Source organism: Mchenga conophoros, linkage group LG16, assembly GCF_057382185.1.
Source record: "Mchenga conophoros isolate Kocher_MC1m ecotype Shallow Benthic linkage group LG16, M_conophoros_male_GT1.1, whole genome shotgun sequence".
In the NCBI taxonomy this organism is placed as follows: Eukaryota; Metazoa; Chordata; class Actinopteri; order Cichliformes; family Cichlidae; genus Mchenga; species Mchenga conophoros.
Genome location: NC_140541.1, coordinates 20,974,511 through 20,990,314, shown reverse-complemented (window position 1 = coordinate 20,990,314; position 15,804 = coordinate 20,974,511). Strand labels below are relative to the sequence as shown.

General features: G+C 41.6%; 1 protein-coding gene across 1 annotated transcript; it reads right to left on the bottom strand.

Annotated features, from left to right (window-relative positions):
• Positions 1–10,000: 10,000 nt before the first annotated feature.
• On the bottom strand, positions 10,001–15,436 carry LOC146556701 (atypical chemokine receptor 3-like). The gene is made up of 2 exons (XM_085249904.1): positions 15,301–15,436; positions 10,001–12,549 (listed from the first exon to the last, which is right to left on the bottom strand). The coding sequence occupies exon 2, from the start codon at positions 12,478–12,480 to the stop codon at positions 11,338–11,340; it is 1,143 nt and encodes a 380-aa protein (XP_085106030.1). The 5' UTR covers positions 12,481–12,549; positions 15,301–15,436; the 3' UTR covers positions 10,001–11,337.
• Between the last annotated feature and the right edge of the window lie 368 nt (positions 15,437–15,804).

Sequence of the window (15,804 nt, the reverse complement as noted above, 5' to 3'; positions counted from 1 at the left end):
GTGCTGTGGCTACAGCGTCTTCCGTGGATCGGTTTGCTCTGTAGGCAAACTGGTGTGGATCCAGGCTGCGGGGCAGGGCTGCTGTGATGTGTCTGCGGACCAGCTTCTCAAAGCATTTCATTACCACTGGGGTGAGTGCCACCGGTCTGTAGTCATTCAGGCCGGTGATGTGGGGCTTCTTAGGCAAGGGGACTATGGTGGAGGACTTCAGGCAGAGTGGGACAGTCGCCTGTGCGAGGGATTTGTTGAAAATCCTGGTGAAGATCCCAGCCAGCTGTCCTGCACAATCCCTCAATATTCGACCTGGCACACCATCAGGACCCGCCGCCTTCCTCGGGTTAACAGCCTGCAGCATGCGCCTCACCTCGTGCTCTTCCAGGGTGAGGGTGGTGCTGCTATGGGTGGCGTGTTGCTGCTGTGGCTCCAATACCTCCGGTACCCTGGTCTCAAAGCGGGCAAAGAAGATATTCAGCTCCTCTGCCAGCTCCAGGTCACCGTCCGCAGCTCCGAGATTGATCTTATAGTTGGTTAGGTGCTGGATGCCTTGCCACACCTGCCGGCTGGTATTACTCTTCAAATGGTCCTCGATCCTCCTCCTATAGTCCCCCTTTGCCTCTCTGATGCCTCTCTTCAGGTTGGATCGGGCTGTGGTGTAGTAATCCCTGTTGCCAGACCTGAACGCAATGTTCCTCTCCTTCAGCAGCTGCCTGACCTCCCGGGTCATCCAGGGCTTTTGGTTGGGATAAGCCCGGATCCGTTTGACTGCTGTAACAGTGTCTATGCAGTGTTTTATATAGCAGAGGACACCGTCTGTGAACATTTCCAAGTCCTGATGTTCAAAGATATCCCAGTTAGTCCTGTCAAAACAGTCCTGCAGCTGCTGAGAGGCACCCTCTGGCCATATGGTAATATTCTTTGTGATGGTAAGAGCAGTTTTCTTGAGGGGGGCATATGCAGGGATTAGAAACAGTGACAAGTGGTCAGACTGACCCAGATGTGGCAAAGGTCTGGCATGGACATTTCATTCTGAAACGATTTAGTGAACCATCCGTTTATAAAGATGACCAGCCTCAGATGTACTCAGACAAATAACATGTCTCACTGTTTCCACATTACAAAGAAATGCTGCAATAGTGAATCAAAGAACATGTCATCACCCCACAGTCTGAAAAATAAATGTGTAACCGTGTCTATAGGAAGGCTGTAAAACTGAAACATTCAGACGTCTGGCTCTGATGAAATGAACAATTCTTACTCTTTCTTTACCCCCCTTTCTAATTTTCAGTGAGCCTGTTGTGGCCCTCAGGCTGTGTGTTTAACATCCGTGGCCTAGATGATGTCTTTGAGGAACAACCCCAACACGTGTTAGCGTGATACATTTTCCGTTTAGCACTAAAAAAGTACAGCTGAAGTTATGGAGAATGTCATTAGTTAGTCACAAACTTGCATTTCAGCAACAGACATAAAGAGAAGAGTGAAAGAGGCTGAAAATTAAACTTCCCTGATATAAATTATAGTCATTTTCATGCTTTCATTGCCAGACATGAAACTGAGGGGGTTTCCACTAAAATGAGCAAATTTTAAAATCTTTCTCCACCTCATTGCTGTCATACGTATGGCATTTCTTGGCTCCCAGCACCAAATCATGACTGTTTGATGCTTTGTGTTATTAAAGTAATATAATTAGATCATGGAGCAAATGATCACACAGAAAGCAGCAGGGTTGTTTTCTCTGTGTCTTCGTGTTAAATAAATCTTCATTGTCTACCAGCCTTGCCTTATCTTTTAGCTGAACTTGAATTTGTTGGACAGCTCTCCTATCAGTTTAGAAACATTATTGCAAGATAAACTTGGTGAAAGGTTCCTGCTGTTTTCTGCCTCCTGAACAGGGAATCGGGCTGATTTACCACATCTATGCCACAGCTTCATGCTCTTGATGTTAGAGACTGGAGCTCCTTATGGGTTTCTCCTACAGCTCTCCCTTTCAAAGTTCCTTTTGGAACAATACAATAGCTGCAGCTGTGACAACAATGGCGACTTGAAGGAAATAAAACCAGCAACTGATACACAGAGCAACTCATGACCAGTGCAGGGGGTAAAAGGGGGCAGAGGGTGAAAAAAAGCTTCTGAAACTCTCCGGCTCATATCTGAATGCCAAGAGGGAAATACAATCCACTGCGTGTTTTCATTTGGTCAATTGTGTGGGTGAATGCTGAAATTTAGTGTCACGCAGGGTGTGTCAGTGCTCAGTTTCCCCACCTTAAACCACCCTCACTCCCACCCGGAAACTACAACTTCCTTTCCCATTCATCTCAGTCTAATTTTGTTTTATTTCTCAGGAGCCATTTTACAAACTCATTTGTTAAGCTACATAAAAGCATCTCGAGCCCCGTGAAACCAAGCTTAGGAAAACAGTGGCGAGGAAACTCTCCTTTTCAGACAAAGAGACGGATTAAAGAAACAGCCGTCACTTATTGTAGGTATTGAGGTTATTGTACTGGGGCCAGCTGCAGCAACCCTCTACCACAATGAGACGCAGACGTTTCACAGTCAGAACCTGGGCTGGAACCTGCATGGAAACAGCCAAAGGTAGCTGACTGTGTTTTTTGTGGTTGACTACTCATTATGAATTCCTTCTTTTCGCGGCAGGGTACACGACATAAATCACAGGTTGCTCGAGCTAGAGGGAACTTACAAGCAAAACAACATAATGGAGAAAGAGTTGAGTGAGTTCCAGGGAGGCAGTGGAGGTTTCACTCCTGCGGGGGCAGTAAGTGGGGTGTTATGGAGGATGACGAGTACCTCTCATTTCAGCCAAGACGCTCCAAGGTGGCTGTTGAGTGACACGCAGACATTCGTATTCACCTCAGGGTGTAAATTTTGTGCATGTGTGTGTGTGTCAGTGATGGTTTGAGAAACTCCCTGAAAACTGATACCATGCAGAGTCGATCTGTCTTGCTATCCAGACAAGAAGAAAAAGGGAGCAGATAGGGAAGGAGATGGAGATGTTTTTCTTTCTTTTTCAGTGACAGACAGGCATAAACACATCATCAGTGACAGGACGCGCTGAACTAACATGCGATGTAAAATGACATGTTAGATAGTTAATGGGTAAAGACTGAGAAATAACATTTCCAGGGAACATAATCCCGGCAAAACTTCGATAAAGCACATAGACCATAATTCCTTGTAGACTGCTGGCAGGACCTTTCGTTTCAAGTCTTTGTTCTTGTTGTGTTAACTGAAACTGTCAACACCTTTTACAAATACAAAGCTTTTTTTCTGCTAAAACAATACTATATACAGTATAACAGGTACAGGGAATGAACACATGCAGTTATTAATTCATGCAATCATCTTCATCCCGCCCCTTGTGATTTTTTAGAAGATGAGCCACTTGGGAATATTGCTTTACATGCACTTCCTATAAGAATTCAGGTGTTCTAATGACATTTAATAATTCCCAGAGAAAACTGGGATAAGCTGAATAACATGTTTGGTAACGCGCACGCTGTTGCACGGTGCACGCTGTGTAGTTTTGTAGTCTGTGGTGAACCGAGGTGGGGCGGGGGTTGTTCAAATAATACATTTCACCTTGGGTTAGAATGCGGTAATGAGAATATCAGAATGCAGGCGTACTGAAATGCTATTGTGTGCTGAATTAATGTGTGACTGGCAGCTATAGTTTGGGGGATTTCCAGATTTTCACCAAGCTCCAATTTTGTAAGGAAGACCTTACGTAGACCTCGGTTTTATAAACTTTGCAAAGCCAAAATAAGCTATTATTCCGATGGATGTGGCGTGCCTCACAAAGAAACAAAGGCAGAAAGAGGAGGCAGCAGCGAGTTTATGAAGCTTATTAAACTGAGTTGTAGTGCAGTGATGTTATGTGGGCTCGACTGGGACGCCCTGCTTTTGTCTGAAAAAATAACAGGCGTGTTTATTCAGTGGCATGCCAGAGTCTGACCCCAGACAGGAACCAAAGGAGGACGTTTGCCTGCTCAAACATCATCACAGACAAAACATCACACGCAGCCAAAAGTTTGCCATGTGTGTGTTTTTGTCACTTCAGAGGGGCACACAAATCCTGCTTTAGATTCTCGCCACCTCTGTTAACACACCCTGTCAGCTGAGGTAAAGGTATGTCATCTCGGCTCCCTCTCTGGGACCAAAAATAAGCTTTCATTATCTGTAGTCAGTCTCAAAGTGTTGCTGGTAAGTCATTCATTATCCATTCAGGAAAGACGGGGTGATTAGACAGCGTGAAACACTATAATAAACATGGAAACTGTCTTCTAAAGCAAGATCTGTGAGTGTCGGGTGTTAGCCTGAATTCTTTGTGTTCTGCCTTTTATTCTGTGCATATTATCAGCACAGCTGAGACAGAAAACATTTAATATGATATGATAAGAAGGCAGGTGATTTAAATAAACATTTCAGTAACATACTTTCAGAAGACGCTATAATCACCCTTCTCTCCAAACATATTACTGGGTGCTCTTAAGATATATGACAGCAAAGTGCTTTGTATCGATGTGTGTGCCTCCATAAGCCAAAAAGCAGCTGCCTTCAGTTCTCTGGCACGTCTCAGAAGTTTTATTATCGGCTCTGACACGAGCGTGCTGCTGAGAAGATCGAGTGGAGGATGAACCTAAAGCTGCACATCAGGCTGAGCGCATAAAGTCGACAGGAGGATGAATGAATTAGGTGATGTCTAAACACCGGATCTGTAGCTCGGGCACGAAGGGTGGTATAAATCAGCCCCCCAAAAGATCAAGCCTTCACAGCCATGTGTGCTCTGCCTATACAATTACATTTGAGAATCTGGAAAAGATTAGAGCTTTCACACTAACAATAAGCCACAGGATAGTTTATGAGGGGTTGGAGTGGTAGGTAACAGGAGAGAACATCACATCCCATTATTCAAGGTTCATGTGAGGCTTATTTTGGAGCACTCTAATCTGTGTCTAATCTGTGTTTGCTCCATAAATTCAAGTTGCAGCCAAGCCGTATGGCACTCTGAGTCCTCCATATTTTTTACATTTTAAAGGAAATCAATCAGTTTTTCTGTGACTAAAAGGAAACCAAGGACAGCATACTCTTCAGGAGAACTTTTAAGCGCCTTTCAGCTCTTTTTTTTTTTTTGTTTAACTTCATAAACTTTAGAGGTATAAATATCAAATGCAGCTTTTTCAACAAGAAACTTTCTAAAATCCAGCTGTAGACAGTCAAGCAACTATTCGGATGTAGTGGAGAAGCAGGGTATTTACCTCAAGGGTTGTAGGACCCAAAACATTTTTTTCTATCATCTTTGCATAAATGCTAACGATTGCTCTCTTAAAACTTTAATTAGTGTCTAAAAGGTCTCCACTCTCATGGTGCTAATGTATTGCACCAATACATATATTTATATATATATATATATATATTTATAGATGGTGGGAGGGCCACAAGCCTGTGCACCTGGATAAAGTGGAGGCCTGTGTACAGAAGGGCATCTGTTGTAAAATCTTTGCCAAATCAAGCATGCAGATCATCAGTATTTCTTTTATAAGTCCCAGTTAACTCTGGATAAACTCTTTTATAGCCCAGTGCATCAGCACTGAAAGTGCTGATTCATTTGCATTATTTGTATTTATATATTTATTTATTTTATTTATTGTATTTATTTGGCTGAGTCAGAAATTTCTGCATAGATTAAAAGAGCAACAAGCAAACAATTCATGGGCAGATACTAATAACATTAAGTGACATTTTGTAAACACTATGAAATGCTACCAGACTTTTATTTATTTTCTTCTGCTCTGAAGCAGAAAATGATCTGGTGCACCGACCAGCTGATCTAAGCAACATAAACTTCAGCTTTTGTTATCTTTCAGTTTCTTTTGATGTACTCCAGCCCACACAAAAATATGGCCTTAAATTTTTTGCTGTCACAAAAGGTTATATAAGCTGTGAGTTTGTAAATGTGGTGCTTGAACCAAAATCGCATTCAGTGGTCGTTTCACTTACCATCTGTCCAACATCTGGGCACAGCACTTGCCCTCTCCTGACAGTAGTGAAGTCATGATGTGCTAAACTGACCCTGGTCTTCTAATTTTCTTTCTGTTTGCACTAAAAAGTCCCTCTGAGCAAAAGCAGCTGCTTTTTACCCATTCTGCTTCATTAATAATTCAAAACCCCTTCTCGTTGTTTACTCCTCATGCAAAATTCCTTCCAGAGTGAATGGAACAAGCTCGGGCTTGACTAAGATATGAAACCACTTTAAATACCTGGAAATCCAGGAATGATGTGACAGTTGCAGTGACGGCACAAGCTTTTTGTGTTTGTGTGAATAATATGTACAAAATATGAATATTTGTAAAGTGTTTCCCATAGAAAGCATTTTAAAAAGATGTCTAAATGCTCTAAATTTCTCCCTACCTCTACACCTTCCCGCCGTTTCATAATTCATTAATGTTATCTCTTTCCAGCATCAGATGGAGACAATCGTGCTATAGGAAAAACACTCCCTTAATGGTGTTCATTTCTGGCCCATTACCTGTTTTATTAAATCAAACTAAAACAGATAACCCCCATTAACACTGTACTGTAGTACCGTAACTCATATATGACCCTGCTGTAAGAGAAGCAAAGGCTGAACAGGATATTGGCTTTCTGTAGCTCATAAATTTTGTTGTAACTCTTTCCGTTTGGTGGTGAGAATTGCACAAATCTGAGGTACCCTAAGTGCTTTGGTGATAACAATAAATTGCAAACACTCTATCTTGTGAAAGAAGCATTAAGAGGGGAATCTCTTAACATTTTTCAGTGCTTGGCTTTGCATAGAGCACTGTTTCAGTATGTTTGACGGATCCTGTGTAAGCAGCATCTAATAGAAGTAGAAGAAGCACATCAGATCACAGCATAAGTGCAGTTCAAGTAAATTATAGGACACTCTACTGCAGAGTGCTAGAAGGGAAATTTACATATATATTATTACTTTTCTGACTCTAAGGGAGCTCCAACTGCCAGAAATCACGAAGTAAATGTAATTCGGATGGATTGCATGTTACTATCAATATAATGAGGAAAAGGTGAGCTTAAGTATTTGCCTCTAATTAGATGAGAATACATCAGTACGATGTCAAAAGACGTCAGGCACTTTGCTCACCCCCACTAAATATCCAGTTTAAAGTAATCTAAACTTTCTTGTGGTTACAGTTACAGCACTCTTTAAGAATGATTATGGTGCAGTTTTATATGGAAAAGTCTTGGGCTGATTGGGACAACATGTTCAACTATATTGAACCAAAACCGCAATGTTTCTCCAACCTTGAACATCCTGCTTTTTGTTGCTTAAAAGCTAACCACAGACGTGTGGGTATCCTTCCATAAAACCTCTTCTGCATCAATACAGTGCATAAATGTGGCAACCTCGTAAATAAAAAAAAAAAAAAAGATTCTTATAACAAACACCAGACAGCAATTGTGTTGCTCACTGGGGTGGCTTGAGGAACTGGACTGAAATATATAGAGTACATTTTAGTGCCTCATCTGGAATTGCACATACTGCACTTAACTATGCAAACATCCATCTTCCATGTGTAATTGTAGTATCGAAGCAATATGATTGCTTACCGTCATGCAAGTAAGCAGCGCATGGGATGTTTATAGCCTCAGAATGAGCTGGACCTGAAGGCACACAACTGCAGGGACCCCAGACTCACTGTGTAGCAGTTACTTTTATGGTGATCTGGAAATGGCATGGGTTTTAAAGTGGAACAGCTAAAAAATTTTGATTTATTTGCACTTAGTTTTTTAAACATGTATCCAACTAAGGTTGCAGGCGGTGCTCGGGCAAATAGCAGTGTGTAACTCTATGTGAAAGGCCGGCTGCACCCTGAGCTCGTTGCAGAGGAACAGGTAGCCTTTCATGCTCATGTCCACTGCTACAGCCAACTCAGAATCAACATGTAACCTAATATTTTTTTTAAAAAAGCAGGTTTTTGTACTGTGAGGAAACTAAAGGACCCTTAGAAGGCTTACATAAGTGCAGGTAGAATATGTAAACACCACACAAAAAGGCCTCAACTGTCAAGCACCAACAGTTTAAAACCTGTAAAACCCGTCAAGCAACTGCACAATCCTTACCAACATAAATTATTTTCCTAATCTAAATCTATTAGTACTCAACAGAAAAAAATGATAAGATATCTAGTACTTGATCCTGAGTCTGACAGTGTTACAGGACTGCGAGGCCAAATCAGTTCCTTCTTAAGGCAACTGCTCTTTTATTTTTAGTCAGAATCAGAATCAGAAAGGGTTTTATTTCCAAATGTTGAGCAGGTTTACAACATAAGGAAATTGCTGCGGTGCTTCAGTGCAAACATACTGTCATAAATTACGCTAAAATAGACATGAAAATAAAAAAAAGAATAAGAATTAAAAGTGCTAAGTAGATAGATATATACATGAGTGCAGGTGGTGATCAGTGCCAAACATGGAATGATGCAGTCGCTGCTCTACTTTAACATCTAAGTTTCTTATGTTTCTGAATACCTTTCAATTAAATCATCTCACAACACATTGAAATTTGGGAGCACACATGCTCATAAATGCTTGATCGGGACCTGCATGCAGGAGGATCAAGAGCAAAAGTATCCATTTCTCAGTTAGTCAGAAGCTGTCTCATTCTTTTACTGCAGATGAGCAAGTTAGCAGGGGTGAAATGAGCCGTAACTAGGCTTTAACATCAGGAATGTATTGACAAAGTTCAGGGCAGATAGCTTGGGCTTGTGTGTGGAAAATCCTTCACACAAGAACAGATAGAGAGGCCATAGCTCTGGTGAGGCGACTACCACACGCTGAGTGCTGAAAGATCACGGCAGACTCTCAGACAAGAAGGAGGCCGGGAGAGTATCATTAGCAGAGCACTGACTAGGTTGACCTTTGGATATCCCTGCACAGCTTTCTTATCGCAGTCATGACATAAATGCACTCCTGGTTCAACAACGAAGACTGCTGATCTGCTCTTCAGCTCCCAATATAACACAGCAACACAGTGTGTCAGCAAGACTATACTGTCCCAAGGTTACTACAGCTGGTGGTGTGACTTAACGCTATAAAAGGAGGTCAAGACACTGAAAATATGTAGACAAGGGTTGATGAGCTGTTTTAAAATGTGTTGTTTTAAAACGTTAGAAAGAGCAGGCACATACTCAGAAACAAAGGCAACACAGAGTTATTGTTATAGATAAAATAATAGAGTTTTGGTACTTTAAATTATGAGGATAACATTATCAGTGACTCCTGAGAAAAAAAAATATTATCCATTTCCTCAGGATAGGAGGGAACACTGGAAGGAACTGCATCAACACTTCTGCCCTCAGGCAAACATGAGCATTGACTTTGGCCAAGATACCTCCCTCTTGGCCATCAAGATGATATTCCTTAATGAGCTCGTCATCCCATTAGAGGGGTGTGCACTGGCTAAAGAATTTATTGCATGCACATGGAAGTTTGCAGGTCAAGCACTGGGCATGAAAATCCAAAAAAGTGCTTAGTTTGTATCTTCTTGGAACAGTTTTGCAATTTGGTGGCAGCACGGCTGCTAAAAAGATATTAAACCCACATTTGTATATTAATCTGGTGGCAAGATGTGAACTAATCAAGGCTTTTCATCTGACCCTGAAAATAAAGTCTGTTTCCTTTTCCTTTAGTTTTTCAGTATGTCAATAACTGGAAAATGTGTTTTCCTTTTTATACTAAACCATATCTCATGAACTATAGCTGAACCACTCCTATCCTAGAGTTTAGCGTATATTAGAGGTGGCAGCTGGGATTAACAATGAAAAGTGATACTGACTTGTCTTTTTAGCTGAAGTTTGATGATTCTTTGGATGGATTTATTCAAACAGTGTAGCAAAAGCTTTTTCTGAACCACATTCCATTTTTTTTTTAAAAAGTTTAAGAAAAATAAACAATCATTTGGGGTGAAGAAGAAATCACTGAAGCAAAATATTTTGTCTGCATTTAATATAGAATAATACACGTGTTACACATTACCGTGTCAAAGGAATGCCTCTGTTCTTGTAGACACATGTTTGCTTCTCAACTTCGTTCGAATTGCAACATGAAAAAAACATTTCGGTGTAACAGCTTACATATGTAACCAATCACATGAGAAGATGTGCCTGTGTCAGCATATAAAAAAAAGAAAAAGTTATTATTTACATTTTATAACATGTAAAAGTCCTCTTTTGCTGTCATGCTCTTTCATACACAGACACAGGGCATCTGTAATACCCAGACACCTCCACACACACATACACACACACATGCAAACATGATGATGTTTTTGTTATTTGGTTGCCAATAAACACTTGGGTGTTGCCTGTATGAGAGGAACAAAGCTTTTCATTTATTTTGGTCATAAGGTTTGCGCTGTCTGCGGCCTGCGTGATAACCCAGCAGGATTAATACCACATGGACATGTGTATCTCACTAGCACAGATACAAGATAAGAGTGACAGCAATGGATACTGTATAATGCCTTCCAGAACAGTCAGAAGCGACATGCATCTACTCTTTGAGCTCAGTAGTCACAGCTGATGGTTCCAGACTGATGGTCTGGAAAGATTTACGACCAAAATAAAACTGAGGCGTAAGGTTAAAGTAGGAGGGTAGGTTAAGTTGAGCTGAGCTAATCAGCAACTTGCTGTCTTTATGTTTAGTTTAGAAATATGAGAATAGCATTAATATCATAAATTCAGTCAGAGTGAAAAGTCTGTCTTTCAAAAGAGTTGAAGTGTTCCTTTAATAGGTAGAAACCTAAAAAAAAGTCTTTTGTCTTATTAGTAGGCTTTTTTTGCTGATGTGAGAAGAGGTTGTGGTCAATAACACAGCAGGACTTAAATACTGAGGCAGCACTGTATGACGTGGAGCTCTGAGCAGAAATCAGTGTGTGAAGACATTTAAGAGGAAATCACATTTAAACTCATATAAATACAACTATAAACAAAGATATATATACATTGAATACACATACAAACTTACAACAAATATAATTCTACATAGACAGCAAAAATTTAACACATTTACAATCACTGGTTTGGCTTTGCAATGATACTAGCTCCATGATTTCTGTAACAGATTTTATAATAACATTGCTTTCTAAGTGCTTTTCAATCAGTCCACCAGAGATGAAGTGTCACGATCTTCAAGCTTTTCTGTGACTCTAGCATTTCCTCTTCTAATATCAAACATAATGCTGATAATAGACGAAACAAATCAGCTGTAAAATAAGTTTACACTGAATTAAAGCTTCATTAAATGCTTTGCAGAGATTTGTAACTTTTAAATCTGTGGTGGGTTTTCTACGGCTACAGCAGAGTACTCGGCCTCAGACACGTTCGGAGCCTCGATGAGACGTGCCAGACCCGTCCTCGTCGAGTATTTGAAAATGAAAGCCTTCATGAGGTCATAGCGATAGTTTCTGTTGATGAAGTTGTAGAGGATGGGGTTGAAACAGCAGTGAAGCAAGGACAGGCACTGGGTGAGATGTAAGGCCACGTAGATCACATTCTCCAGGCCACAGGTCAGCGGCACTATGCCCAGCTGTGACAGAGCGTCAGCCAGAAGGACACCGTGGTAGGGCCCCCAGCAGGCCAGAAAAACCACAATGTAAGCTAGGATCACCCTGCGGCTCACGTGGCGCTCCTGCTCCACTGGGGAAGACGATGAAGTAGAAGAAGAGGAAGAGGAGTGAGCAAAAGCTCTGGCCAGCAGGATGTAAAACACAGCAATGATGGGGAAGGGGAGAACAAAGCCAAGCAGGATGAAGCTCAGCTGCACCCCCACCATCCATTCCTTGGGGTTCTCCTCTGGGTACTCAGGCCTGCACAGCATGATGTCCCCGTGTGCTGACTTCACAGTATGCAAAAAGTAGGTGTCTGGCACGGAGGCCATCAGAGCCAGCAGCCACACCCCTACACACGCACCACGGCGGATCAACTTCCTGCGTGCACCTCCCTCATCTGCATGCCGCGTCACACTCAGGTAGCGATCCACACTCATGCAGGCCAGGAAGAAGATGCTCCCGAAAAGGTTGACGAAGTAGAGCAGGTGCGTGAGTTTGCATGCCACTTCACCAAAGGGCCAGTGGCCATGCTGGGCCAGTGAGCTCACCCATATAGGCAAAGTAGCGCACACGCAGAGGTCCGCAACTGCCAGGTGTGTGATGTACATGTGTGTCTCGTGGCGAGGGCTGGAGTCTCTTTGTGCGCGGATGTTGACCCAGAGGACCAGGGCGTTGGCGGCCAGGCCGACGATGAAGATGAAAGTGTAGAGGACGCACAAGGAATTCAGCAGAGCCGTACGGTTGAATGCCGTTGCACACACCATTGATTCCACACTTGTTATGTTGCTGAATGGGTCAGAGAAGTTGAGCTCATCCAAAGAGTCCCACAGGACCTCCATATCACTGCTGCTTAGACTCATTTTTCAGCACTCGGAGAGGACAACAGACCGCTGGGAGGTAACACACACCGCCTCTGATTGGGACAGAGTCTGAAAAACATGACAGTAAATTATAATTTCTTGTAACATATATTTATTTTGATAATGACACAGCTGCCAAATGTGAGAGGTTTTTCAACAAACCTTCGGGTATTATATTTAAGATCTGAGGTTCTGCTGCATAAAGCCTGGCTTATTTTACTCATGTGCACTGAATGAACTAATAAAACATAAACCCACTTGTGGTATGCCACCAGATCCCAAAGAATCTTAATGCGGTTAACTTGTTAAAACACTGCTTTCATGACTTAATAGAGGTTCTCTGTTACCGTGTCACAAACAGTGGGATTTACTATGATTGATGTGCAGTCAGGGGGCAGCACAATAAATGTTTACATTAGCTCCACTGGCTCAGAGTGCAGATTAGACACAAGGAAGTGGGATCGAGAAGTCCAAACAGGGTGTATTTCCTGGACGTTCCGGGCATTCCAAGATAAAGCAGTGGTCAGGGTGGGAAACCTGACGCCAGAGTCTTGTTTGTTTTCTGCTCATAAAGCAGGCAAAGATCAGCTGTCACTCCCCAGATGATCAAAGAAAAGGCAGCTCGTAACTTTGAATACGTCATTCTGCAACATCTGAATCTTATAATGCAGCAGCACATGGCACACCACACACACATTTTTTTTTTAAAAAAGAAAAAAAAAGAGGCTTCATACATGCAGCAAATAAGGTGACTGAAACAGTATGTAAGATTAAAGAAGTATCAGTCTGGATCACCTTGGCAAGTCTAAAACCCGGTGTGATTTTGTTCACCCTGGCGGACCACCAAAATATTCGCCCTTACATGGTCTTCATTCACAGTATTCTGCTGTGATGTCTCTCTCAGCTAACTGTCAGCTTGACACAGTGTGAAAGATCAGAGGTGAAAGGGGATACATCAAAACCAGAACACAAGAGGCTTAACCCCGCCGTCGCCCCCGACTGACTTGTACGCCCACAGAGTGAATTGTGTGCGGAGACCAGCGGGAAGGCTTGACGCCTTCAGAATGGTCCGACCACAGTAAACATGGAGGTCACCAACCACTGCGTGACACAGCACGCCACAGAGCTGTGAAATGTGACCATATCAGACATCTGTCTGTGTAAGAAAACGGTGCTGTACATATAATAATTGGCACCAGTTCAAAAACGATGATGAACAAAAAGATAAGTTGAATTTTAGTCTAAACAAGGACAGCTGGAACATATTAAGATGTGCAGCTGTCTAGGGAAGGTTATGTCTGCTCTCGAAGCCTGCAGTCAGTTTGATTATTTATTTTCATTTTATGTCACTTTACACCTCTGCTGTGACAAATTTTGGGTAATATTGGTCAGTCCAGTTTACTTTGCACCATTTTGCTTTTAAGCTGCAGGACTGGTGACAACGTTTTTGCAAAACTTTGTGAAAATATTTGCTTTTTTAAAGATTTTGCATCAGTATGATGACATGATACATTTTTTAAGCAATACCATACATTAGAATGAGTTAAAAAGGAAATTCCAATCAAAATAATAATAATAATAATAATAATTTATATGTAGTGTTAAATTAAATGTAACAGAAAGGGCTAGTAGAGAATTTTTGGTTTTAATATCAACATCAGATAAAAGGTTCTGTGGTAATACTGAATGCAGACGGTTGATCCAGCATTACTTCCAGCATCCATTCCTATTATTGCTTTTACATTATAATAAATTGAAGTACTACCTGTAACATGGCCTGGGATAAAACAGTTTAAAAAGATGTCACGTATCACACATTTACTTTTACTTTCAATTGTTTGGGATGGCATGGAGACCCATTCATCCTGGAGGGATTTCCAAAGTGTAATCCCCCTCAATTGTTTCTAATTCCCTTATATTGTATGGAAAATACCTGCAGGTGCCAGGTAGCTCCGCGGGCTTCAAGCTAATTAACCTTTCAACACCCACACCGTTAGATAACGCAGACAGCGCATGAAACCCCTCTCTATCTCTCCGTCTCTGTCTTACTCGCTGTATCGCTCAGCGTACCTCTTCTCCCCCAGCTTTTCTTCTCCAGCTTTTCTTCTTTTATTTAGCTCGCCACTATCCACTTACAAATTAGGTTCAAAGTCTTTTGTATCTCAATACACAGAAAATAAAAGACAGGGAGGACGATTTTCATGTGCAAATGCTGCCCACACGGATCGTGCAGGTGCAGCATGTTTGTCACAAGTTTCTCCTGTCAGGCTCGATTTACAGTTCACAATCTGTAATCAGATATTCGCTGTTTAGGACAGGACATGAGGATTCCGCGTAGATGAACAGTAAAAGTGCTATTTTGTGCGTCATTACGCACAAGCACTAAATCCAAGTTGCTTCCGACGACAGACATGCAATGTCATTGTTGTCATTGTTGATTTATATCAGACGAGAAACAAACGTCTGTTATCAGATTTGAGCTTGGTATACAGAAGCCCGACTCCAGATTTGAATAGGGGAGCAAACAAACAGATTACAGATAGGCTGGAAGGATTGAGAGCAATAAAATGGCTATTATTATAAATTGTTTATGTTTCACGAACAATTAAGCAATACTTTCCCCTCGTCTGGCATTTGTTATAACGATAAAGAGTCGATAAAAGTGTCAAAATGTAAGAAATAGAACAGAAACAGCTGCTGGTATAAGAAGTAAGCGGTCAAAATTACGTCGCGCATTTCAGAAGAATTTTTTAAGAGGTATTACAAGTTGAAAAAAAAGAACACTTTTCCTGCCACACAGCTGCTTATTAAGCACCGTACCTGTCTTTCTTTTCCTTTTCAGCTCTCTCGAAGAGCAGGTTTATTTGCGATAACCCCTGATGTTAAAAGGATAACTTCAGATCCACCGCAGGAAACTTGCGTGCGCTGCCCTCCGCCTCCTCAAATGAATGCGAGCCTCCTGTTCTGCACTTGCTGATACTCCTAAGAGCTACGCCTTTAAGGCTGGTCCTAAACAGATATGCGTATTGACATGGCATCGCCAAGCGTTCAATCAACAGTCAGCTGCCCAGCGAGTTTCGGTTTAGCCTCACTGTTGTTCCCTTAATTCAGCTAAACGGTTAAAAAAGAATATGTAAAACTGGCAAATTTTATTTCAGTTGCAAGTTTCAAATGACATGCAGGTTTTTGTACGTCTTCACTGTAACAATGCACTGTAATATAATTATTCCGTTATCACATAGCCAATACAAAACATATGATGTATAATAATATTACCGTATTATTATTATTTTATGTAGACCACGACAATCATTTTTACATTTT